Raw genomic sequence first — 26,828 nt, forward strand, 5'->3', positions numbered from 1 at the left:
CATCTTACCGATTAAACTTTTCAACACGAACAGGCTCTCTGAAAGAGGCAGAAGGAGTTCTTGCATATATTTTTTTTTAAATTGTCGGACCTATCAATGTGTCTGTAAGGTTTCCCCCAAATCTGAGTTGCATTGCGAACAAACCCTCGCAGGTGCGGCCGCTGTTTGTTGACACTGGCAAGTTCAGATGTAATGGCGGCTTAGCCGATTGGCTACTTTGAGAATGAGGAGCCAGTAAAGGGAGGTATTAAAATTTTCGGACCGAGCCGTACGTTCCAATCGGTCTCCACAATATCCTGGAGATATCGAGGATGTCCATGCCGGGGCTACAGACTATATGATTAAGACTTTTCACATGGTGTCAGTTCGTTTTGGAAGGAGATAGCAAAACTATGGTCATCGGACCTTTTATTCAGACCTCCATAAAACAGTGCGACGGGAATAAAGACTCATCCACTGTTGGCAGTTTCCCGTAATCATTTCACGTTGGTGCTAAGGCATCGACAGTAAAAATATATTACGTTCTAGCTAGGTTTTTGAGCAACACACCCAGTGCTTTCGAAAACTAAGTTTCGGCCAAAGGGAAGTATTATGGATTAAATGAGAATGAAAATGCGCTTTTATGAGAAAGACATCAGATTTTAATTGATTTTTGTAAACAAAATAGCTAAACAGCTGAAAAACTTTCTAGTGAATGCTTTTGATTTGTTAATCCATTTCTCCAGTTTCCTTATGTCCTGTTTTGCCTAGGATAATGAGAACCAGCTGCCCAAATAGTGGAAGGGCCTTGTTTAATTTCCCAAGATTTTGTAGTCAGTCTAACGTAACAGTAACTCGAAGTGAAAGGCATCGGTCCCTGACAGGCTGTCTACAGGGGGTAGGCCGAGGCGATCTGAGCCCCCGACTTGTGGGACACATCCCACGTCTGGATCCTGATGGAATGTCCGTTCATGGTGAAGGAGCAGACAGCGTTAGGGTGCATCAACGCGCAGATTGAATATATGGCCATGTCGAACTCCGGACTTGACGCCACAAAGAAACTTCCCTTGCTCTTCCTATGGCCGTTCCAGGTGAACTGCGCTCCTACAATTTCAGGCTGAAAGACAAATTGTTCTCATCATTAAAGATGATGCGTGCAACGCTTGTCCGTTGTATTGTATGTACGTTAGTACGTGAAGCACATCCAAAGCATTCTACGTACATTTGCGCATGACGTTTCGTTTTCTATTCTAGGTTGTCTGGACTCATTAAATTTCGGGTTAGAATTGGTCTTCTGTAACCCATGCTTGTCGAAAGAGACGACAAACGGGATTGGGTGGTCAGACTAGCTGACTAGGCTAACACGTGTCATCGTATCCCTTTTACGTAGATCGATGCTCATGCTGTTCTGGTCGAGACTCATTTATTTGCAGTCTGCTGCCGTATAGCTGGAATATTGCTGAGTGCGTCGTAAAATGACTCACCCACTCTAGGTAATCTGTGTACTTAAGTCCCTTGACACCTATCCCTGGTTTGATACTGATAGTGGCCCTTGATACTCTCCTTGGCTGTATGCAACATACATTAACCCACACAAATCTGACACTAGTATCTTAGTTCATTTGCATTAACTAGACCGTATCCACTGTAGTACGTACGTTGGATCGCGACACATATCCCTTGTAGTCGATGGTGTTTGTCTTCTCCTCCTGGTAGAACTGAACCCAGTTGTGGAACCCACTCACTCCATTCTTGTATTCCCCAACAACAACGTGTTCAAAGCCGGAACTGTCAATGGGCCCCGAGCTTGAGCGCGGGTACAGATTAAACCAAAGCTCCTTCAGGAGGTCCCGGAAGTCTGCGGTTCCGGTAGTCTTACCTGAAGACAGAGTTATCAGACATGACTCACTCCAGTCCCAGTGAAACATGCCCCAGTACGATATGGATAGGACTGGGAAGTTTGTTGAGAAAGAATAATTTGCTTCCAGACAAGTATACGTTTGTCCTTTTAATATTAGGCTTTCAGTATATCTGAAAATTATGTAATATATATAAAAAGGCTCTTCTCTAACATGGGTTAAAGTTAGGACATCTGTACGTCATTCAACGAACCAACTGTAGATGCAGTCACTGACACAATCCGGAAGGGCGCTTTCCCCGACAAACGGTCTTACACTACAAGGCAGTTGAAGCGGAAAGACCACAACTCCTGTACTTCATATGGACATGGGAACGAGTGACTGACTGAATCCCCCAGTGAGGCTCTTTGACTTACGTTTCTTTCTACAATGACGTTATGTGGAGTTGCACAGACTATCACCCACTCGTATAGTTTTGTCGGACAATCAACCGTTGGTATAGCTAGCTCGGACTACCATCCACTAACATAGTTTTCTCAGACAATCAACCGTTGGTATAGCTAGCTCGGACTATCAACCACTGGTATAGCTGCTCAGATGATACACCGTTGGTATAGCTTGCTGAGGTGATCAACCATTGATCTAGATTGTGCGGACCATCAGCCGTAGATATAACGTGAATGTCGCTCAATATGATGTTAGGTTTTATTGCCAGTTGTATTTAATATACAATTACCTTCATTAAGAAGATAGTTGTAGGCCTTTTGCATAACGGACGTAGCAAGTACTTCGTCAAGGAAGCTGTTTATCTCTGCCCACTGGGCACTGGTCAGCGACTCTGACTCGCCGATGTTTGGATTGTAGTTGTCCAACAGCGGGATTAGGCGGGAAAATGTTGGACGTGAGAAGATAGCTTCGTTCACATACCTGAAGAACCTGTGTTGAAAATGAGTGAATGAGTTTAGTTTTACAGCCATATTCCAGCCACATTGCGGCTGTCTGTAAATATTCGAGTCTGGACCAAATAATCCAGGGAACATCGCTCTACGCATTTGGGAACCGATGACATGTGTAAAAAATATGAGCAATCCTGACCACTCGCCCCCGTTTGTAGCCTTTTACGACAAGTATGAGGTACTCAAGATCAGTTCTAACCCGGATATTCACGGGTATCCGTTGAAAGAGACAGCCGGCGAATTTTATCATTGTTTGGGCAAAATGAAACAGCTAAGGAAAAGAAGGTATGCAGCTGAAATATGGACAGACAAAAAGCATTTAGAAACGTTATAACAAATTTCTCATTCTGAACACAGTCCCGAAACATTGCAAATGTAAAGACTAGAAGCATTTAGCTAAGCGCGTACCATCATGGAGCTTCTAGCCTTCATCGAACATGGTCGCATACTTCCTTGTACCCGGCGGTTTCAATGAAGTCTTTACTACAGCTGCGCGTGGAGTGAAAATAAATAGGAGGGGAATGCAGTAAAATTAATCCAAGGAATTTTCCGAACAATTTTTGCTAGAATCTAAACTAACAAATGACGTATATTTCACCTGTAACTGGGGTAGAACAGGTCTTAGCAACCCATGCTTGCCATAAAAGGCGACTATGCTCGTCGTAAGAGGCGACTCAGGGGATCGGGTGGTCAGGCTCGTTGCCTTGCTTGACACGTCATTGGTTCCCAATTGCGCAGATTGAAGCTCATGGCGTTTATCACTGGATTGTCTGGTGCAGACTTGATTATTTACAGACAACCGCCATATAGCTGGAATTTTGCTGTGTGCGGCAAAAAACTAAACTCATTCACTCACACAGCTGTAACTGACGGACGCATTAATCCTCTAACATATTGAGTTATAACTGACGGACACACTACTCCCCCAATATTTTCAGCTGTAACTGACGGACGCACTACTCCCTCAATATTTTCAGGTGTAACTGACGGACGCACTACTCCAGCAGCATATTCAGGTGTAACTGACGGACGCACTACTCCAGCAGCATATTCAGTTGTAACTGACGGACGCACTACTCCTCTAACATATTCAGGTGTAACTGACGGACGAACTACTCCTCTAACATATTCAGGTGTAACTGACGGACGCACTACTCCACCAGCATATTCAGGTGTAACTGACGGACGCACTACTCCACCAGCATATTCAGTTGTAACTGATGGACGCACTACTCCTCTAACATATTCAGGTGTAACTGACGGACGCACTACTCCTCTAACATATTCAGTTGTATCTGACGGACGCACTACTCCTCTAACATATTCAGGTGTAACTGACGGACGCACTACTCCTCTAACATATTCAGGTGTAACTGACGGATACACTACTCCCCCAATATTTTCAGCTGTAACTGACGGACGCACTACTCCCTCAATATTTTCAGTTGTAACTGACGGACACACTACTTCCCGAACATATTCAGTTGTAACTGACGGACGCACTACTCCTCTAACATATTCAGGTGTAACTGGCGGAAGCACTACTCCTCTAACATATTCAGTTGTATCTGACGGACGCACTACTCCTCTAACATATTCAGGTGTAACTGACGGACGCACTACTCCTCTAACATATTCAGTTGTAACTGACGGATACACTACTCCCCCAATATTTTCAGCTGTAACTGACGGACGCACTACTCCCTCAATATTTTCATGTGTAACTGACGGACACACTACTTCCCGAACATATTCAGTTGTAACTGACGGACGCACTACTCTTCTAACATATTCAGTTGTATCTGACGGACGCACTACTCCTCTAACATATTCAGGTGTAACTGACGGACGCACTACTCCTCTAACATATTCAGTTGTAACTGACGGACGCACTACTCCCCCAATATTTTCAGCTGTAACTGACGGACGCACTACTCCCTCAATATTTTTGCATGTGTAACTGACGGACACACTACTTCCCGAACATATTCAGTTGTAACTGACGGACGCACTACTCTTCTAACATATTCAGGTGTAACTGACGGACACACTACTTCCCGAACATATTCAGGTGTAACTGACGGACGCACTACTCCTCTAACATATTCAGGTGTAACTGACGGACGCACTACTCCTCTAACATATTCAGGTGTAACTGACGGACACACTACTCCTCTAACTTATTCAGGTGTAACTGACGGACGCACTACTCCTCTAACATATTCAGGTGTAACTGACGGACGCACTACTCCAGCAGCGTATTCAGGTGTAACTGACGGACGCACTACTCCAGCAGCATATTCAGTTGTAACTGACGGACGCACTACTCCTCTAACATATTCAGTTGTATCTGACGGACGCACTACTCCTCTAACATATCCAGGTGTAACTGACGGACGCACTACTCCTCTAACATATTCAGGTGTAACTGACGGACGCACTACTCCACCAGCATATTCAGTTGTAACTGACGGACGCACTACTCTTCTAACATATTCAGTTGTATCTGACGGACGCACTACTCCTCTAACATATTCAGGTGTAACTGACGGACGCACTACTCCTCTAACATATTCAGTTGTAACTGACGGATACACTACTCCCCCAATATTTTCAGCTGTAACTGACGGACGCACTACTCCCTCAATATTTTCAGGTGTAACTGACGGACACACTACTTCCCGAACATATTCAGTTGTAACTGACGGACGCACTACTCCTCTAACATATTCAGGTGTAACTGACGGACGCACTACTCCTCTAACATATTCAGGTGTAACTGACGGACGCACTACTCCTCTAACATATCCAGGTGTAACTGACGGACGCACTACTCCTCTAACATATTCAGGTGTAACTGACGGACGCACTACTCCACCAGCATATTCAGTTTTAACTGACGGGCGCACTACTCCTCTAACATATTCAGTTGTAACTGACGGACACACTACTCCTCTAACATATTCAGGTGTAACGGACGGACGCACTACTCCACCAGCATATTCAGGTGTAACTGACGGACGCACTACTCCTCTAGCATATTCAGGTGTAACTGACGGACGCACTACTCCTCTAACATATTCAGTTGTAACTGACGGATACACTACTCCCCCAATATTTTCAGGTGTAACTGACGGACGCACTACTCCCTCAATATTTTCAGGTGTAACTGACGGACACACTACTTCCCGAACATATTCAAGTGTAACTGACGGACGCACTACTCCTCTAACATATTCAGGTGTAACTGACGGACGCACTACTCCTCTAACATATTCAGTTGTAACTGACGGACACACTACTCCTCTAACTTATTCAGGTGTAACTGACGGACGCACTACTCCTCTAACATATTCAGGTGTAACTGACGGACGCACTACTCCAGCAGCGTATTCAGTTGTATCTGACGGACGCACTACTCCTCTAACATATCCAGGTGTAACTGACGGACGCACTACTCCTCTAACATATTCAGGTGTAACTGACGGACGCACTACTCCACCAGCATATTCAGTTGTAACTGACGGACGCACTACTCTTCTAACATATTCAGTTGTATCTGACGGACGCACTACTCCTCTAACATATTCAGGTGTAACTGACGGACGCACTACTCCTCTAACATATTCAGTTGTAACTGACGGATACACTACTCCCCCAATATTTTCAGCTGTAACTGACGGACGCACTACTCCCTCAATATTTTCAGGTGTAACTGACGGACACACTACTTCCCGAACATATTCAGTTGTAACTGACGGACGCACTACTCCTCTAACATATTCAGGTGTAACTGACGGACGCACTACTCCTCTAACATATTCAGGTGTAACTGACGGACACACTACTCCTCTAACTTATTCAGGTGTAACTGACGGGCGCACTACTCCTCTAACATATTCAGTTGTAACTGACGGATACACTACTCCCCCAATATTTTCAGCTGTAACTGACGGACACACTACTTCCCGAACATATTCAGGTGTAACTGACGGACGCACTACTCCTCTAACATATTCAGGTGTAACTGACGGACGCACTACTCCTCTAACATATTCAGGTGTAACTGACGGACACACTACTCCTCTAACTTATTCAGGTGTAACTGACGGACGCACTACTCCTCTAACATATTCAAGTGTAACTGACGGACGCACTACTCCAGCAGCGTATTCAGGTGTAACTGACGGACGCACTACTCCAGCAGGATATTCAGTTGTAACTGACGGACGCACTACTCCTCTAACATATTCAGTTGTATCTGACGGACGCACTACTCCTCTAACATATCCAGGTGTAACTGACGGACGCACTACTCCACCAGCATATTCAGGTGTAACTGACGGACGCACTACTCCTCCAACATATTCAGATGTAACTGACGGACGCACTACTCCTCTAACATATTCAGGTGTAACTGACGGACGCACTACTCCACCAGCATATTCAGGTGTAACTGACGGACGCACTACTCCTCCAACATATTCAGGTGTAACTGACGGACGCACTACTCCTCTAACATATTCAGTTGTAACTGACGGACGCACTACTCCTCTAGCATATTCAGTTGTAACTGACGGACGCACTACTCCTCTAACATATTCAGTTGTAACTGACGGACGCACTACTCCACCAGCATATTCAGTTGTAACTGACGGACGCACTACCCCACCAGCACATTCAGGTGTAACTGACGGACGCACTACTCCTCTAACATATTCAGTTGTAACTGACGGACACACTACTCCTCTAACATATTCAGTTGTAACTGACGGACACACTACTACTCCCCCACCCAACATAACCAGATGTAACTGACAACAGTCACACTACTCCTCTAACATATTCATGTGTAACTGACGGACGCACTACTCCACCTGGCGGACGCACTACTCAACACATGGACAAGGACATGAACGAGGTGACTGATTGAATTCGTCAGTGAGGCGCTTTGACTTTAACGTTTCTTTGTACAATGACATTATGTGGCGCTGCTCAGACTATCAATCAGTGGTATAGATTTGTCAGACAATCAACCATTGGTATAGCTGGCTTAGACTATCAGTCACTGGTATATCTGGCTCAGACTATCAACCATGTATATATAGCTAGCTCAGACTATCAACCATGTATTATATCTTGCTCAGAGAATCAACCACTGGTATATTTTCCCCCAGACAATCAACTTGGTATGGCTTGTGCAGACTATTAACCACTGGTAAAGCTTGCTCAGGCCATCAACCACTGGTATAGCTAGCTCAGACTATCAACCACTGGTATTGCTTGTTCAGACAATCAACCGTTTGTACAGCAGACAATCAACCGTTTGCGGACTATGAACCACTGGCATAACATGCTCAGACAATCAACCACTCATATAACATATTGGTATGGCTTGCACAGACTATCAACCACTGGTGTAGATTGCTGAGACTATCAACCGCTGGTTTATCTTGCTCAGACTATCAACCACTGGTATAGCTTGCTCAGCCTATCAACCACTGGTATAACGTAACTAACGGAACTAGTGATCTTTGTGACACTCACGGTCCTGCTGCACTGTCGCCTGTATTGCTTGAGCTGACCTGGCCCTGGTAGCTGACGTCGTAGTCTGTGACGGAGACGCGGTTGACGTCCAGATTCCACAGTTGATCAGCTACACTGGAAAGGGTCTCTTTTCCTGCATCACCTTCACATAAAACTTTGTCACTTATCGACAGGCGATGTACATCGTGTGACGTTCGGACGGGTAAAGCTGTCCGATTCTCAGAGAAAAGGGAATGTAAATAACTAAATCATGTTTCGGTTCTAATTCGTTGTAGAAACTGTTTGCATAAAATCAACACTAAGAATATTATTGTAAAATGCAAGCAACATTCTAATGTATTCTAATGCAACACGATTCAAATCAGATAGCACTTTTCGTTGTATCAAATATATACTTGTATGTAGGTAGATATACTGAGTCAAAAAAGAAACTTCACAAAATGTAATTTTTGAAATTAATGACTAATTATTCTCTGATGATACATCTATGTATCTGAAATGGGATCCCCATCTTTCGACTCTAGAAAAACGTCAGCAAAACTCACTCAAACCCATCCATTCGTCGTGCAAATGATGTTAGTGCCAAATCAGGTTTTGCGCGTGCAGTCGATCACGTGATCTTGGCATCAAAGTTTTCTTCATTTGCACGTGTTTTCACTGGCCTCAAGAATTGAAAAACATTTTTAAGCCACAGTTCTAACGGTACTTTAAATGCCACGATTGTCAAATGTGCAACGTGAACGTGGCATGTTGCAAGCGGGAAGATCAGTCATTGACGTCGCAAGAGCTGTGATGTGCTACGTCACCTACGTGACAGATTTCAGCCGGCTACACGAACCAGGGTTGAGATGTTTAGAGGTCGCGGACTGCCAGTCTACATTCTCCACATCCATATCATGGGCCAATATTGACGCCGTTTCACCAACGTCAACGTCTGCTGTGGACCCAACGTCACCTCCGGTGGACCAAGAGAAACTGAAATCGAGTCTTTAGCTATGAATCCAGGTTTACCATCAGATTCACGGATGGCAGGCACAGACTCTGGAGACCATGTCGTGAACGGTATGCCCAGTGTTGTGTACAGGGGGCGGAAGTTGCATGGTGTGGGATACTTTAACTCGTTCCTTTCATGGCGGCTCATGGCCCAGGTCTACAGTTCAAGCATGATAATGCTCGGTCGCATACAGCAACGTTGATCCGAAATTTCCTTCAAAACGCTGGAATCAACGTCATGGACTGGCCATCGAGGTCCCCTGACCTTAATCCAATAGAGCACGTTTGGGATGCACTTAGTGGTCTTAGGAACCAACCTTTAGAATATGCAGGAACTTGGCATAGCATTGCAAGTGCCTTGGCGCAGAATCCCAAACCATGTGTTCACAAGCATCAGGCAGTCGAAGAGGAGATGGTGTTTGGCAGTGATGAATGCGCGGGGCGGCCATACACAATATTGAATTGAGAAATTTCGAATTTCTATTTTTGTGACTTGACATTCTGAATACCCGTGGCGGTGTAGCCTAATGGAACTGATTGTGGCTCTGTCTGTGTATCGAGTACATCACACAGATCTCAGAAAAACGGAAATGATAACAATTTAGCCATCTTACCATCTCTTGTTCTTTTTTTTTTCTTTGACTCAGTATATCCGGCTAAAACTACGTACCCCCAGCACAGAGACTGTCGTAGTCGGGGCAGCAGTCTCCATGGCTGACACAGGCTGTGTTACACTGGCAGGGCTTAGAACTGTCTAATCCAGCGTTGCACCGCCCGGAGCATGTGGCTTGATAGAAACAGTGAGTATTTTTATTTATTTATTTATTTATTTATTTATTTATTTATTTATTTATTTATTTATTTATTTATTTATTTATTTATTTATTCATTCATTCATTCATTCATTCATTCATTCATTCATTCATTCATTCATTTATTTATTTATTTATTTATTTCAATGGGATATGATCTTTGAAATGTGGATTGCTGTGGAGGGCCGGTGCTAGAGTCGAGTGTTTACATGAGTGTTAGTGAGTTTAGTTTTACGACGCAGTCAGCAATATTCCAGCTATATGGCGGATCTCTGGGAACCCATGATCGGTGTTAACCAAGTCAGCGAGTTTGACCATCCGATCCTGTCAGTGGCCTTTTACGACAAGCATGGGTTACTGAAGGACAATAGTAGTATAGGGAATGATAGTTCTGGACCACTTTCACAAAAAGTCTCTACAAAGCCTTATTTAGTAAATAAGGCTTTGGTTGGGTCATTAGCTCTTGCTACTATTACCCCTACTACAAAAAAGTTGGCGGTAATTACTGTGCCTTGGTAGGAGGTAACACTGTGCCGTACGGTACGATCAATAATTCTTCTCTTACAAATCCCCTACCCGGCCCATCCCTCAAGTAGTACAAGTTAGGTTCGTTGGCTTTCATATCCACTTTATCTATGTTGTAAGTTTTGACTGACCATATAGGATCGGTGGCTCGCTTACGGCTATCGCCCTCGTGTTCCCCCGGCTGGTATAAATACCTCACTAGGGCCCTATCTGGTATCTGTTTCTCCTTCCCACGCAATGGAGCGGCCGACTCTGCAACTATTGATTTTAGTTTGATAGCGTCTACCGGTTTCTTACCGGTGAGACGGGTGACTTCATGGTTGATTGCCGACACCACCTTGGGTAACCTCGTGACCCATTCAGTCGATCGTTTTCCAGGGGTGGTCATCTCCCTAGCATACTGATAGCCGAACAAGCGCTCAGCCAAAGTCCTATTAAATCTCTCAACTATGGCTTGGCTGCGATGGGCTCCGGCCGTGCCACGCCTGACCTTTGTATCGTGTTTGGTTAGCAGTTGTGACACGGCACCCATGAACTCCCGTCCGGGGTCAACTTGCAGCTCTGTTGGCCACGTCAGTGGGCTGCGTTTGTATATGCGTTCGAATCCTCTGGCTACCTGGGCCGAATCTTTCGTGGTCAAGGGTTCGGCTTCCTTGTAACGACTGGCTACGTCCACTACGGTTAAGGCATACTTGTACCTCTTGTCGTGGGGTAGGAACAGTAGGTCTGCCTGGTGAACGCTATTAGGTATGTTAATACCGAACCTCCTTCTAGGCACGTAGCGTGGTGCCGGCAAATAGATCTGCCACAGGGCTTGTTTTTCAAGCCACGCTTTGGCTTCCTCCGGGGGTACTCGCGCTATTTTAGCTAGCTTATCTACTGCGCTAGCTCCTTTCCAGTACCCACGCGGGCTGTAGTAAATAGCCTCAAATTTTTTCATGTCCATACGCGTATGTGTTTATCCCATCAATAGCTATCCAACGTTTCGTGTCCATAGGCGACAGGGACGTCTTGTTTATAGTCAGTCCGTATATCTTATGTCCATCACTTCTAAGTGTATTCATTTTATGTCTAAAGGTACGGGTCTTGAACAGGGCTTCCTTGAATCTGGCGTGTTTGATGTGTTGTTTCACCACATACTTCTTAACCCCCTTAGCCTTCCGGATCTCACTATTGTCGGCTTTCAGTATGGAGTACATCTTAGGTCTCAAACCTATGTACTCGGCTATGGGCGTGCCAGCACACTCGTCCTTCATCTTACCTAGGACCTTTTTATTTACAGTACTGTGTATGGCATGGGTCTTAGGGTAATCGCTGGTGTCGTATAAATCAAGGTGTTTTTTCATGTCCTCGTACACGTCCTCGGTTCGAATCTCCATCAGCAGGGAATCCGTGTCAGTGTACAACACTTCACACCTGTCGCCGTACTGTTTCTTGAGCTCGTTGTAGTAAAAGTCGTACATCAGGTGTTTGGATAAATCGAGGATGCTCATCCCCACATAAACAGGCCGGTTGAATTTTATGTGACTTTTCTTCATGTGTAGGGCAACCAGGTTGTCTGTGAATATCTTACTACGGTTGAATGCCGGACTGGCTATCAATTTCCTGAGCTTGTCTTCCTCACTAGATCTAACCAGCTTCACGGTTACGCGTTTCCTCAGGTTCTCCATAGTCTTACCAAACACCGAGTTGTTCATGAGCTTGTAGAGATTTTTCTCAAAATCACTGGTGGCTTTTTTTCGTAGGTCTGTGTTCATTCTGATGTAGGGCTCCATCCATGGACTCTGGTCGAACATGAGCACCCTGTGTATTTTGGTCAGCCTCATACCCAACGACAGGTACAGCTGTAGGTTGCGATAGTGAACGATGTACTTGGTCTTATTCATTAAGTTAGGCACGAGTTTTTCAACGTCTGTCACACGACCACCTGACAAGTTATGTTGGTACTCAGACATCCAGTCTGGGTTAACCCTCATACGTTCGGGGGCCAGGGGGTAGCTGTTGTGCGATGTGTGTAATTCCTTGGGATACTCTAAGTCAACCTCGAGGATATACCCTTTGTTCGAATCTGGTGCGACCCCCATAACATCAACGTGGGGTACCCATTCGAATCCCCCTGTAGGTAGATACTGACTCATGGCCCAGCCGTACAGGTTGTTTGCGTCGAGGTAGAGAATGTGATTGGTTGGTTTGTTAGGATCGTAACCTTTCACGTATTGATTATTTGCTTTCGCGTATCGTTTGGATGCCATGGAAAAACCACCTCGCAAGCCTTTCTCAATGAATAGGTGCATGTCGTAATCTGTGAGCAATTCCAAATTAACTCCGGTCTTTTTAAGCAAGGCGTCCCACGACAGACCTGGGCTGGTGTAATACCATGCGGGGTCGAGTTTATACTGCTTTAAACAAGTCCGCCTGAACGTTTCAAACACGTCGGCTAACAGCAGTACATCTGTCCTCAAGTACAGGTCGTGATAATCACCCAGGTTCTTACAACCCAGTTTATTCCATACGTTAGTCGCGTGCGAGTAATCATCTCGTGAGACGGACGCCTCATTCAGCTTGCTATAAAAGCAGTCAATAGGGGGTAGTCTGGTCTCGGTGAACTTGTCCCAACTATCCATGTACTCATAGGGGTACACACCCTTCCTCATAAGCAGGGGTCTAGTCTCGGCGTCTGTGTATCGATCGGTGATAGGGAAGGTATTGTTGGCCTTGACCAGACTGTCGAGTGACGACAGGAGGAACTGAAACGAGTCAATGAACCTAAGTCCGTTTAAGCTGAAGGAGATGTATCTCTCCATGTTGTTGGGGATGCACGTTATATTACCATCGATTTTCGCGATGGCCTGCATGATCAAGTGTGAGTCGTACCCTCTCAAGTTGTGAAAGACAACGGGGATGTTTATTGTCTTAGGGTTGATTTTAAGCTTGAGGTTGCACGCGTTGTGAGCGGCGCCTCTATACTTACCAGTTATGTGACAGTGATCTCTCACCGAATCACCGTTAAGTGGTGAGTCGCACACGTGACAGTTAGTGCTACTAGAGTGAGCTAGCCTGTCGGCTCGGGTCATACGCATGGGAGCGATTCTATACAATGTATTCCTAATAATTTTTTCTTCCTCCTGCAAACACTTTAGAAACCTTTCAGCGGCGTCAGGGCCCCTATACACTACCGGAGCTTTAGTTTCCCCGTCACAACGGACGACAATGTATCCAAACGAACAGGCTTTATGCTCTTGTGTCTTGTGGGTGAAGCTACCACTGGGAGCCTCGCCGGCGGCAGCCACTAAGGCTTCGAAGTCGGCGTATATAATATAAGGTACAGACATTTGGTTCTTGTGGTTACTGAATTTTAGGATATTTTCACCTTCCTTAGGCATGTCGACTCGTATGGCCGTCTGCCCCACACCTTGGCAATCATCCCGGTGGGATTCTAATAAATCAGCTCGACTGAAACCGTGTAGGCATCGTACACAAAAGTGTTTTTCCCCAACGTGTTTCGACTGGTCGTGCAACAACCGGCTGAGATGTTTTATCCACGTGTAGTGATACTTTTCACCTAGCTGGATCATGAATATATTGATAACTTGGCAATCCTTCACCGTGCTGACCGCGTGTACTATTGTTGTGTTACCTTCATACCCAAAGACATTTATAGCCAGATTATTCTGTTTTTCTACTTTAGTGATCTGGGATATGGGGGTGGGTTCATCTATACCATCCCAGTTGAGTCCATCGTCTTGGGGATAGCTAGAAAGCCTATCTGAATGAGTGCCAGCTGGAAATAAGGCTGACCTGATAGCTAACCTCAGGCAATCGTTTCCTCTATTCTTAACGTTTACTATGGCATGTTTGTTCCTATAGTAGGGAGGCAAGGCTAGGTATGACCCGCCTCTGAACGGCACGTAGTTAGCTATGTCTAGATAGACATTATCGATTTTATCTACAGCCCACCCGGACCCCAAGTGTGTATAGCGTTCTAGGTATTCTCGTATCTGCTGAAAACTTGTATCGATTGATGCGTCAATGGTCTCTGCATGTGTGACGACCTCTTGTTGACCTCGGAAGTAAGGCTGAACATACTCAGTGGTACTCCCAACCTGCTTATCGAGCGACATTTTCACTGTGATCTGAAACTTGATACTTCCTAGATTATTTAGTTCCTGGTTGACCTTATCAGCTATCAGAGGTTTGATATCTGTAATGTCTATGTTTCTATCAACGTGCATGCGCCAACCTCCCAAATAGTTGCCTACGGCGTGCTTAGTGCGCACGAACTGTAGGTCAATAGCTCTATTCTGTCGTAATAATTCTACAAGCTGTGGTTTTCTCATACGGGAATACCCGCCTAAACCCAAATCGTGTGCCTCGACTTTCAGTTGTTTTACAGTGGGACGTGCTACGGGGGCATGTGATAACAATGCGGTTAACCCGGCTCTCCCCAGGTTTGAATAACCCGTGTATCCAAGCTGTTTTGCTTGAGCTTTTAATTGTTTTACTGTAGGAGGGGATTCTAAACCTAGTAATCTCAACAATGCTGACTTCCGCATTCGAGAATACCCGATGACACCTCTCTGTTTTGCGACCCGCTTGAGCTTGCTTACAGTAGACATCGTGTTTACACCTAAGAGAACTAATGTCTAATTGGTTCACAGTAAGGGGAGGTAACCCTTAAGTGGCTATCTTGAGCAGTCGCCTACGTTCTTTTATGTAGCCTTTTTTATTCTCGTAGATGAGTTGATGTCTGACTACGTTCGCTCCGTGAGCTTTACATAGACAGTAGTGCCCTTTAACCCCGATACCACACACAGAACACGTGTAGTTAGGACTTCCCATATGGAAACAACAGAACCCCTGATTCCTGCATTTCCTACCACAGGCCTCGGTCTTCCCCATAAGTATGTATTCGCATCGGTATGGAGCGGGTCTCATGTTTACTTATATAGGTGTTTTAGTTTAATTGCTTCGCAACCAACGCAGTAGCTACTATACCCAACACTATGAAGCCCAGTTCACGATTCATTTGTCCCTTGGATGGTGTGTAGTACTGAGCGAGTGTGGGTTTATTGAGCGGTTCCAATTGTTTACCAGTTAGTAGGTAGTATTCTTTCATTGCTTCATCGACATCGTTGAATGTTTGAACGGCATGGTTTTCACGCTGGAGTTGTTCGTTAATAAAGTCGATCCTCTGGAGGCGTTTTTTAGCGTAATCGGCCTGTGCCCTTTGTAATTTCTCAGTAGCGAGATCGTGCCGCTTCCTTTCTTCCTGTATTTCAGCCGCGTGATCATCTCGTAGTTTCGAGAAGAGGAAATTACTCCCGGAAAATGCCAGGGCATTCACTAACGCCCCACCGACCATCATAGCTATCGTGGCCATCCCTATATTTATTTCATTATATTATCAGGTATTATTCCTTGTTTTACTAGGATGTCTTTTGTGGCCATCGCCATACCAAGGTTCATTATGAGCATACCCATATCCTGCAGGTTGAAATCTAGCTTGATAGTTGGTTGTTTAAGCACCATTTTAGTCAACCGAGCGTACCCTACGGCTAGACTGGCGACCACTGTGGCGTGGTATGCGTCGTTGACGAACGTTTTCCCCTCAGACATTATGTATATGATATAAAATATTAAAATTATAACATGATATGCGGGTCAATAATGGGGCCTGCCGGCGGCGTGGGGGGCTCACTGTTGGGTGGTGGCTCACTGTGGGAGGGTACCCCCACGTATAACCACGAGATAGCCAAGGCAGCAGTTACACCTACAGCCAACAACAGTCGGGTTGGGTTGGTCACTTTATGTTGGTTACACCACCGTTTTTTACCGGCAGCTACTCTCTTAGGATTCTTCTGTCTGGTTACTGTTTGTGAAGGGGTCACTTCCCTCACTGTGGGGGTTTCCTCCAGTGGAGTTTCCCTCACTGTTGGGGGTGTGGGGGGTACCACCACTGGGGTTTCCCTCACTGGTTCCTGTGTCACCTCGGGAGCAGTATCCATCTATACTATTATTATTATTCTTTCTCTCAAATTGACAATGTTTTGCTGTGATAATCGCCGCCGTCACTGGAGCCAACAACATACCATATTTGTGGTACAGCCCGCAGCTGATAGAGCTCACGGCGTGTTCGATAAAAGGGTCTTTCTCGAGGTCTTCCCACAGGTAAAGTCGGCGCTCTGGTGGAATGGGAAAGAAGTATGATACAATACCGGTGTACATCTGGGTCATAGCCGATCCTATTGTCTTTGTCATTTCTGCTCCGAGCCGGGACTCGTATCTAGCGTACAGCTTATCGATTTCTTCGGCTGACATTTTGTGAATTTTATCCGGAGTGTAGTCTCCAAAGTAATGTTTGGCTTTGCCGCCAACAGCCAACGCCACCAGTGTCTCTCGCTTGTCATCAGTGGGGCCTGCGGGCGGCGTGGGGGAACCCTCCAACGACAATTGTTCGAGCAATTCCTCACACTCCATCTTATAATATAACAAGTAAGATTTAGTTTTAACTATATAATACCCGATGCAGACAAAACACAGAGAAATGAAGGTTAAGTTGCACACGACAAATACTTCAAATATCATAGCTTTGCTTAGCTTTGCTTAGCTTTGCTTAGCTTTGCTTAGCTTTAGCTTAGCTTTGCTTAGCTTTAGCATACTATATATGCTACTGGTTGGTCGGTTTTTAGAACGAGCTTAGCGTGTTTAGTTTCAGCGAGCTGTTTCTTCACCCGTTCCCGTTCTAATTTACTCATCACATCGTTCTCTCTCAAACACTCCTCAAACGAATCCCTGTCCTTGCAGTGAAATAAGGCCACCCATCGCGTCTGCTCCCTGAGGTCTTTCAACACCGAGTTGAACTTCTGCGTTAGCACCCAGACGCTGTGATTTGCATGCCGGCCGGAGAAGGCCAGGTACGATAGCATGTCTCTCTTTTTTGTTATCTCGCGATTAGCGCTGCAGTCGTCCAGTATGAACAGCGTCGGTTCCCCTTTAAATTTCTCGTGAAGAGCTTTCAACCAGTCCTGCAGGCGTGTCCCAGGGTCGATTTTGTGTACGTCCGGGTCCGTTATCACCCAAGGTCGCGCGTACGTTTTATTCATGCTCAGAGTAGGGCACATGATAACGATGTTATCGAACACATCCTTGTAGTAACCCTCCAACATATCCAACACGAAAACGGTCTTCCCACAGCCAGTCTGCCCGCATATGATAGCGCAGTGTGGGTCAGTGGGTAGTGGGGGGTACCCCCCACTAGTAGATGGCTTGCACAAATCTCCCATTGTCTATATTAAGTTGCGCGTCCATAATAACGTACAGATATAATTTCAACTTACCAGCGGTTTGAGCCTTCTTAGTAATCTGGATAGTTATCCCTTCGCTGCCGTTATCTATACGACGCCCGCTGCCGTGCAGTTTATCATCATCCGTGGATCGCATGTCCAACCATAGGGCGTACTTGGTGGTCAGGTATTCACCGATCTGCACGGAGCCGAGGTCCAGGTCCTTTGTTATGTAATCCCCCACTGGTAGCTTTTTTATCTCATCCCACTGCTGGTGTGGTCTCATACCATGACTGAACAGATGGTTGGCCACGCCCTCGATGGTCACTTCCACCTTTTCAATCTCGGGGTTGAAAAACTTCTCGCTGTCCCTCCGGAATGGATCGTAATACTCCACGGGGACGACCAGGATACCTTTCATCGATCGCGCCGGCACGTTCAGGTTGATATTCCACACAGTGTCGCTCTTATCTCGCACGACTGATCTATGCCTCAGTACGCGATCGTACAGGATAGCCATCTTCCCAGAGTACTGGCTTCGAACCTGCCTGGCCAGCTCCGGGCTAGTGACCATGTCGAACTCCAGAGAGATGTTGTCTATGGCATAACTGGACTCATCACCGTTCTCCCTCGCTTTTCCAGAGATCCTTGTAGCAGTGAAACACGTCGCTGTCGTCGATGCTCAGCACCTCGTTACCGCTGATCTTGACGGTCGTTTTCTTGATGATAGCTCGACCCACGTTCCGCACTAGCTCGCGTTTGTCGTTGTCGGAGGTCAACGTGATATTGAACGCCAGTCGAACAGTGCCTGGTACAATGAGGTCATTCTCACCAAGGTTTGGAAATCTAACCAGCAGAGTTTGATTCTGGTCTATCTTGCTGGGATTGTTGGTGATAGTCACCGACTGTCGCACGGCTCTGGCGCCTAATGGCTCTCTCAATTTTCTGAAAGGATCTAATTTTCTGCCGTACATTGTTATATAAATGAAATATATTTTTAATACTAATGGATGAAGACATACCTATGGATGATATGTGGGACGATAGTGCCCAGGCATTCGATGATGACCAGGAGACCTCATTCTCGCAAAGTGACGAGCTCCTTAAGGGCGCCGTCGACGATTATTACAACGCAGTTGAAAATAAATCCAAACTCAAACCGTTGGGAAGGAACTATTCCGATTTTACCCTCAGCAATGGCACGCTGCGTTTGAAGTCTCGCCCGGAGATCGATCTCATGAATAAACGCACTAGAGAACCGCTTGCTTTATCAACATTGGCCGGTAAACATGGAAGTCAGTTGGTCCAAGATGAACTAGGCTTCACAGATTACGGTGGCGCGCGACCTAAGCAGTATCCTCCGAAGTTAGTTCAAGGTCTGGAAGGTATCAGGGACGCCATATCAGATCAAAACATGACTTATGATATTAAAAAGGTGTTGGCCGACTACGAGAACAAACCCTTCCCGGGGCTCGAATTTACCGTTCGGGAACTGCGGGGGTTGGATCTGACGATGCAAACCATTCGCGGACATCTCGCGAAAAGCACGGCCAAAATGAGTGAGATAGACGACAACATCGCCTATGAAAAGAAAAAACTCGGTGAAACTGATGACGAGGCTCTGAAAGCCCACATCGAGAAACAAATACGTAATTTGGAAGAGGAAAGGCAGACCTGGCTGGAGACAGCATCCTCCTTCAAAGAAAAGCTTCGATCCCAGGTCAACCGTATACGGGAAACCATCAATCAAGTCCTCTACCGAGACACCACGTTAGCAGACAGGATTCGGATATTGTTCCGGGAGCAAGGGATCACCATCGCCAGCATTCTGACTGCATTGGGTTTCATTATATCAACCCTGGTGGTGTCACTGACGGGGGGAACCCCTGTGGGGCCTGCCGGCGGGGGAACTCCAAGTGGCGGTGGGGGTGTTAAAGACTGGATTAAAAAACTCGGGGAAGGCCTAGCTAAACTGGCTGGTAAAGCCGCCGAAGCCCTTCCCGGCATCCTGGGTAGCATCGTCTCGTGGTTGTTGAGCGCTCTGTCTAAAACTGCCATGTGGCTCAGTCAAAACCTGTGGGCAGCCATCGTCGCCGTGGCGGGTCTGGTGTACGTAGCGGCTAAGAAATCTTTAACCAAATAAGTCCCAAAGTTACCCCACCAACCACCAGGGCCGTTTTATTATCAATATGCTGCTGATAGGGGGGTACCCCCACATGTATATGGGGGTGTGTGGGGGGCACATGAACTTTAGACTCCGGGGGTGGCGCCACTATACCCTTTTCACGTGGTGGGATGTGTTGGATATAGGGGGTGTTAATATCGGGGTTGATACCCAATTTTTGATCCTTCGTGGCTACGACTATTTTGTTGTTATAACCCACCACTTTTTTTACTCTCAGTTGCATATCACTCGGAGCCATGTACAACCCCACGGCGAACACGTAATTGACTTTCGATCTGGCGTGTTCTAACACGTTTTGGTAGCGTTCGATGGCCCGCGGGAGATCAACTGGAGAATTAATAGCATCCTCAACGTTGGTAACGAACTGTTTCTGAGCTTCGTAAGCAGTTCCCTTACCGAGGATGTTGGAACGCGTTTGCGACTGCGCACCCAACAGCGCCCACACGTACGTTGGAATCGAGTCGTTCAAGCGTATTGTACTAGCACGAGTGAATCCTTTCGACGTGTCCAGCATGAACATTTTCCACCCGTCTGCGGTTGACTGCTCCACTTTCTGGACTGTGAAAGCAACACCACCTTTAAAGTTCATACGATCATCCCTCCATTCATTACTCGACAAAGCAAAGTCCTGGCGTAGTTTATCTTGTTTCAGTAAAACATCACTGAGTTCTTTCACTGATCGCACGCCATCAGAAGGAATACCCAACCCGTGGTTCGGCCTCGGCAAACGCCAATCCGTCTTCGGGTTTATTTCGAATTCATTGCAAATACGTTCGTAGGTCCGTCTATCGTACGGGTTGTTTGTTGCGTCCCACGCTTTGTCCTGTGGGAGGGGGGCACTGATCTCTTTAAGGATACGTCTGACCTGGTAGTACACGTGGAACTTGAACACAGACTGACTCAGCGGTCCACGCTGAGGGTCGGCCAATGCCACACCACACCCCGTTGTAGCGCACCACACGGCAAAGTTGAATTGATTCTGCCAGAACTGCATAGGGTTGTTGAACCAAGCGTGGACTGCCTTGATGTTAGTCACCGAAAGCTTATACTTATCGAACACATCTAAAAGCTGGGCATTGAAATACAACCCAGGAGCAACCACGATCTTCATGGGGGAGAAATCTACATCCAGTTTAGGGTAAAACACACCAGGGGAATACATTTTAAAACTATTATATAAATAAATATATATGTAATATGTACATAACACTTCCAGGAATAACGAGCGGTGAGGCCGTTCAGCTGACGCACGCGATCGATAACACGTCAGGTCAACTCGAAGTCGCACTCTGCGATATCACCTACCTACCGCAATGGACTAACATCAATATCAGCAACAATAAGCTGTTCGTCAGTGGAACTCGCAGCCAGATAACTGACGGCTACTACAGTGTGTGCTCTCTAAACGACGAGGTCTTCAAACCCCTGGGAGCCGAACTCAAGATGAACGACTCAAACGGTACAGTGGTGTTAATCAACAACGGAAGAACCTCCTTGAGGCTAGGCCGACCATTAGCGAGGATACTCGGTATGTCTCCTGACGAGATAAAACCAACAACAACCGTCACAGGCACGAAGTTACCCGACCTAGTACCGTACCGAGAGCTGTACATTCATCTCGGTCAGGTGAGCACAACGTATAACATTCAAGGAGGTCACCCTTCCACTATACTGAGAGCAGTGCCGGTGAAAACTGAGAAATTCAACGACGGTAGAACCGAGTCGTTTTCACCACGGCAGTATAAGAGATTAACCCAGGGCAACATACCTGAGCTGACAATATCGGTGTTAGATATAAATCATAATCCTGTAAATATAGGATACCTCAGCTTAACACTTCATGTAACATGACCAGCGCACAAGGGCCCGGAGTGAAAAAATGCGTCAATATCGGGATCTCCGACCTCGGAGACACACGCGGTTTCGACGCTCCCGGAGTAGATGGTAAATCGTATGCCTTGCAACTGAAAAACAACATTTACAAACGCGTTGAAATCCCCTCCGGTGGAACCCTAAGTGATATAGTAGATACCACAAGAGCAACAGTCAACACTAAGTACACCCTTGTCAACACCGGTGATAATAATTGGGTAATATACCCATCGTTCGGAGGTAAACTGTTCGACTTAGACGATGTTGAGAGCACTACCGTCGTCAAAAACAAACCATATATGCTCGTCTTCACCGAAGATGACAAGTGGGTGTTGTTACCCGATAACAACTGGTTTCTCAATATTAGACTCGTCTCCCCTTACGTGTTCACGGATAACAAAGACAACCACCTAAACAAAGTCGTGAACAATGGAACCCTGCTCGTGGCTTACGTCCCAACTCAGAGACGTAGCATAGTCGTCAGCCCAGTCAACACTATAGCAGCCCACATGCTATCGAGTAAACCGGCCATGCAAAACGTGAAATTGCAGTTGGTGTCTGAATTCGAAGGCGTGGTCAAGATACTAGAGAGTCTACCGGCAAACTCAACATTGATCATCAAAGTCTACCTAGGGGAACCATCGGTGAATGAGGTCGAGATCGTGAAGGGGATCAAACTCGGGTGGGTGAAACGACACCAGTATCAAGTTTGCAACGTTTACGTGCGGGTGGGTGTCGGCTCCAACACCAGTCTGCAGGGGGTCAACGTGATCGTGGAAAACAAGATATCACTAATCAATATCTTCCTGCCTGACAACATACACTTCATGGGTATGAAGTTAACCCCTGAATTATTATCAGAAAACCAGTTGGAAATTATATCGTAATAATATAATAATGACCAGTCATCATCCCAACACTACGCTTAACGACCTAGGAGATACGGAGGGATTCGATCAGTCTGGTGAGGAAGATGAATTATATATCCTGCACTTCAAAGACAACGTGTACAGACGGGTGCCGTTACCAGATTTAAAAGAGCCCAAATGGCTGATCAACTTAACACCCACCTCACCTTATATCACAATAGACGCAGATACGGGACGTATTTCTAAGATTAGGAATAACGGTATCTGGGTCGGGGATTTCATTCCGGAGAGGGGATTAATAAGAAGTAGCAAAAATGGGTTATCGGCTCCATTCGAAAATAAATTAACATTTAGTAATCCTGAAATAATATTCCCCCCTTTCACACTAATCATAGAAGTCTTCTTTGAGTATTCAGACAATGGAGACCCCCCAATAGTACACCAAATTTTACCCGAGGTGTTAATAAGCTGGTTTAGCATACACAAAGGCAAATATTGCCGTATTGTTATACAACAGGATACCACGGGTCCTATAAACCACTTAATAAGCCTCAGTGGGGTTTTTATTACAACAGAAAAATTTATTAGCCTCTCACCTATTACCCTGACTAATAGTCTAGAACTTATAGACTTTAAATTCATTAATAGATTTTTAACTGAAACCCAATTAAAATATCTTTCAAAATATACATTATAGGATGGGTCTGTACCCAGTCGTAGAGGAAGTAGCGAAAACACTGGAAACCGTAGATGGATTCCGCTTGAGGCAGTTATGTGATGTGAAACGTCAACTAGAACAAGACCGTGACACGCGGAAAGCACTATGTAAAAAGTATAATAGAGCTTTCAATATCGTGAACGGGGCTGACACTACCCTTATGGCAACCAGCATGGGACTAGTGGAGGCAGGCGTTGGGTTGTTAACCACCATCGTGGCTGCACCTATAGTGCTAGGTATTGAAATAACGGCTGGGGTGACAGGGTTGGTAGGGTTGGCGCTTAAGTTAGTATCACGCAGACTTAATCGTAAGGCATTGAAACACGACGAGATCAGGGTTCTGGCCGAAGCAAAGCTGAACACAGTGAGTGAGCGAATTTCCACGGCACTCTCTGACAGTAAGATCTCAGAAGAGGAGTTTCGTTCAATCCTATCTGAACTCAAAAAATATAACGAAATGAAACAAGATATTCGGTCCAAGTCTCGTAAGTCTGCTATCAGCGAGGACGAGAAAAAAAAGTACATAGAACAGGGGATACAAAAAGCCCAACAAGCCTTTATTACGAACACCAAAGAGATCATAGGCGGTTCACGTTAAACTGTTTCCTCGATATAAACATGACATAGGGGAACACGAGGGCGATAGCCGTAAGCGAGCCACCGATCCTATATGGTCAGTCAAAACTTACAACATAGATAAAGTGGATATGAAAGCCGACGAACCTAACTTATACTACTTGAGGGGTGGGCCGGGTAGGGGTTTTGTAAGAGAAGAATTATTGATCGTACCGTACGGCACAGTGTTACCTCCTACCAAGGCACAGTAATTACCGCCAACTTTTTTGTAGTAGGGGTAATAGTAGCAAGAGCTAATGACCCAACCAAAGCCTTATTTACTAAATAAGGCTTTGTAGAGACTTTTTGTGAAAGTGGTCCAGAACTATCATTCCCTATACTACTACAATATCCTAACCCGGGCCTTCAGGGGTGTTTTGCATGAACTCATTGGAGATGTATATTTACCTTCCACACACACATGCTGGTAGTCGTCGCAGCAGTCGCCATAGGTAATACAATGACCGTTACACTGACATGGGAGGGTCTGGTCCAGCGAAGCGCCACATCTTCCCTCGCAGCTCTCTACAACACACACACAAAAGGTCTCACGGTCGCTGAACTCAGGACACTTTCGTTGAAAATACACACAGCAGAAAATGGGTACCCGTTGGATTAAGTCATGACACTATTGGACTTCCAGCACTTCACAGCTTGGCTTATCCGGAGTAATAATAATCAGATTGTGTACTTTGAGCAGACTGAAGTCCGGAAAGGCGCTATAGAAACATTCTCATTATCATGATAAATAAATACTGGGCACTATTAGTTATAAACCTGATACTATAGGCCATATATATGTCACGATACCATATACATTTGACACCAACGTGATGACCTTGACACAAAAGTGTATAAACACCAAAACCATATACTTGTCATGACGCCTTATTTCCCTGACACCGTCTGTGATATACAAGTCGTACCTGACGCAGTAGTGTAAACACGTTACACAAGTCGTAATATTTTTTTCTTTCAGTATGAAGTTTGGGCTAAATCGTGAACATAAATATATCTTCTTTGATACACATTTAGACGTTAGAGTACAGAGAATGGATAAGATATAAGAATGAGCAACGTATTTATTTAGTGAAACGATAAACAGTGTAAGTCCTTATACACCTTTGAAAACATTTACACCGTAAATGAAAGCACTAAAATTCAAAAGCAAGCGTGGTTTGAGAAATTAATAACGGCAATAGTTAAAAACGTAAACAAAGTAATTAATATAAAAATATCGGTCAGGATTAAAGACTGGCAAGATTAAATTAAAAGTGCAATGTAAGGTACGGAAGTGAGAGGAAAATTGTAAACAGGTCTATAGAAATCAGATAGCTGCTTGGTGGAAACAGAACTGTTCACAAAAAAGTAGTTGTCAAAAGATCTAATACTGGCTTTGATAAATAAATCAGTTTTTACGATAGATCATTTAGCCACAGTTGAGGGACTACCACGGGTTCCTGACAGCAGAGTGCCGCCTTCGCGAAGAAGATCTCAGCGGAAGGCGTCTTGAGCGGAAAGCACTGTTCTTGAGGGGAACCGATGATGGGGGACTAAAAGGTTCAGTTGTGCAGAAAATGTTGATTGTTTCCTACAGTGATAGTTATACTTGTCTTTCTAGGTAGCATTTATTTTACCAAAAAGTTAAGTGCCACTGTCATGAGGCACACATGAATCACCGTGGACCACATTCACTCATGTCTGTGAAAAATGAACACCCGAATCACTATCGACCATACTCGTGCTCGTATGTGAAAGAATGTACACGCCGTTCACTGTCAACGTCACTCGCGCCCCACTGTGAAACAGTTCACTTCCATTTCACAGTCATCCACACTCGTGAATCACCATGTGATTAAGGTGAGAGACCAGGCATGCCACCCACTCTCTCACTCACTCACTCACTCACTCCTAAACAAAAGTGTCTTTTTTGTATTGTCTTGTACATAAACCTCTTTAGACAGAGCGTCGCTTAAACTTCTACAGTGACTGAGTGAGTGAGTGAGTTAAGTTTTACGCTGCACTCAGCACTATTCCAGCTATATGGTGGAGGTATGTAAATAATTGAGTCTGGACCAGACTATCCAGTGATCAACAGCGTAAACACCGATTAGTGCAAATGGGAACCGATGGTATGAGTCATGATAGTCGCATGTTATGGCAAGCATGAGTTGTTGAAGGGCTATTCTAACCCGCACCTTCACAAGTAATACTTCTACAGAGAATGTCAGTAACGATTAATGAATACAGACCACAAGCATTGAGCCTGTTGCAGAGCTGTGACTATACTATTAGTATCGCTAGAACTAATTTGATATACATAACGCTTTCACTCAGGTAGAGTGTTAACTTACCTTGAGCCGAGGACAGTGAAAACAGAACGCAGATGAGAACGATCGCAGCTACCATGGTGACCCGTAGGAGGAACATTGGTTCTGATCAGAGCATACGACTACACTAATCTTTAATGGAAGGATGTATATATAGCACCCGGAGTATTAAATATACACATTCAAATCAGTCTGAAATATTGACTTGCCCTAATTCTCGGCAATTTTGCTTATGACATATTTATTATACACTGACGTTAGGTCAAAGTTCTAGTTGAAGGTAAT

At 45.3% G+C, this 26,828-nt stretch overlaps 1 protein-coding gene across 1 annotated transcript; it reads right to left on the reverse strand.

Moving 5' to 3' along the window:
* Window positions 1-618: 618 nt before the first annotated feature.
* Window positions 619-26,687, reverse strand: LOC137279281 (uridylate-specific endoribonuclease-like). Its single transcript, XM_067811797.1, has 7 exons — window positions 26,568-26,687; window positions 24,622-24,738; window positions 10,005-10,121; window positions 8,342-8,483; window positions 2,575-2,774; window positions 1,638-1,858; window positions 619-1,096 (listed from the first exon to the last, which is right to left on the reverse strand). Exons 1-7 carry the CDS (start codon window positions 26,641-26,643, stop codon window positions 869-871), a joined length of 1,101 nt encoding a protein of 366 aa, XP_067667898.1. The 5' UTR covers window positions 26,644-26,687; the 3' UTR covers window positions 619-868.
* Between the last annotated feature and the right edge of the window lie 141 nt (window positions 26,688-26,828).

Source organism: Haliotis asinina, chromosome 3, assembly GCF_037392515.1.
Source record: "Haliotis asinina isolate JCU_RB_2024 chromosome 3, JCU_Hal_asi_v2, whole genome shotgun sequence".
Taxonomy (NCBI): Eukaryota; Metazoa; Mollusca; class Gastropoda; order Lepetellida; family Haliotidae; genus Haliotis; species Haliotis asinina.

What these genes read in the sequence shown, in the direction of transcription:
- LOC137279281 (XM_067811797.1), bottom strand. Translation starts at nt 26,643, where the DNA reads ATGTTCCTCCTACGGGTCACCATGGTAGCTGCGATCGTTCTCATCTGC. An exon ending in TTCACTGTCCTCGGCTCAAG is followed by an intron (nt 24,739 to 26,567) that starts GTAAGTTAACAC and finishes TGTGTGTTGTAG; the next exon opens with AGAGCTGCGAGGGAAGATGT. An exon ending in GGCGACAGTGCAGCAGGACC is followed by an intron (nt 2,775 to 8,341) that starts GTGAGTGTCACA and finishes TTTTCAACACAG; the next exon opens with GTTCTTCAGGTATGTGAACG.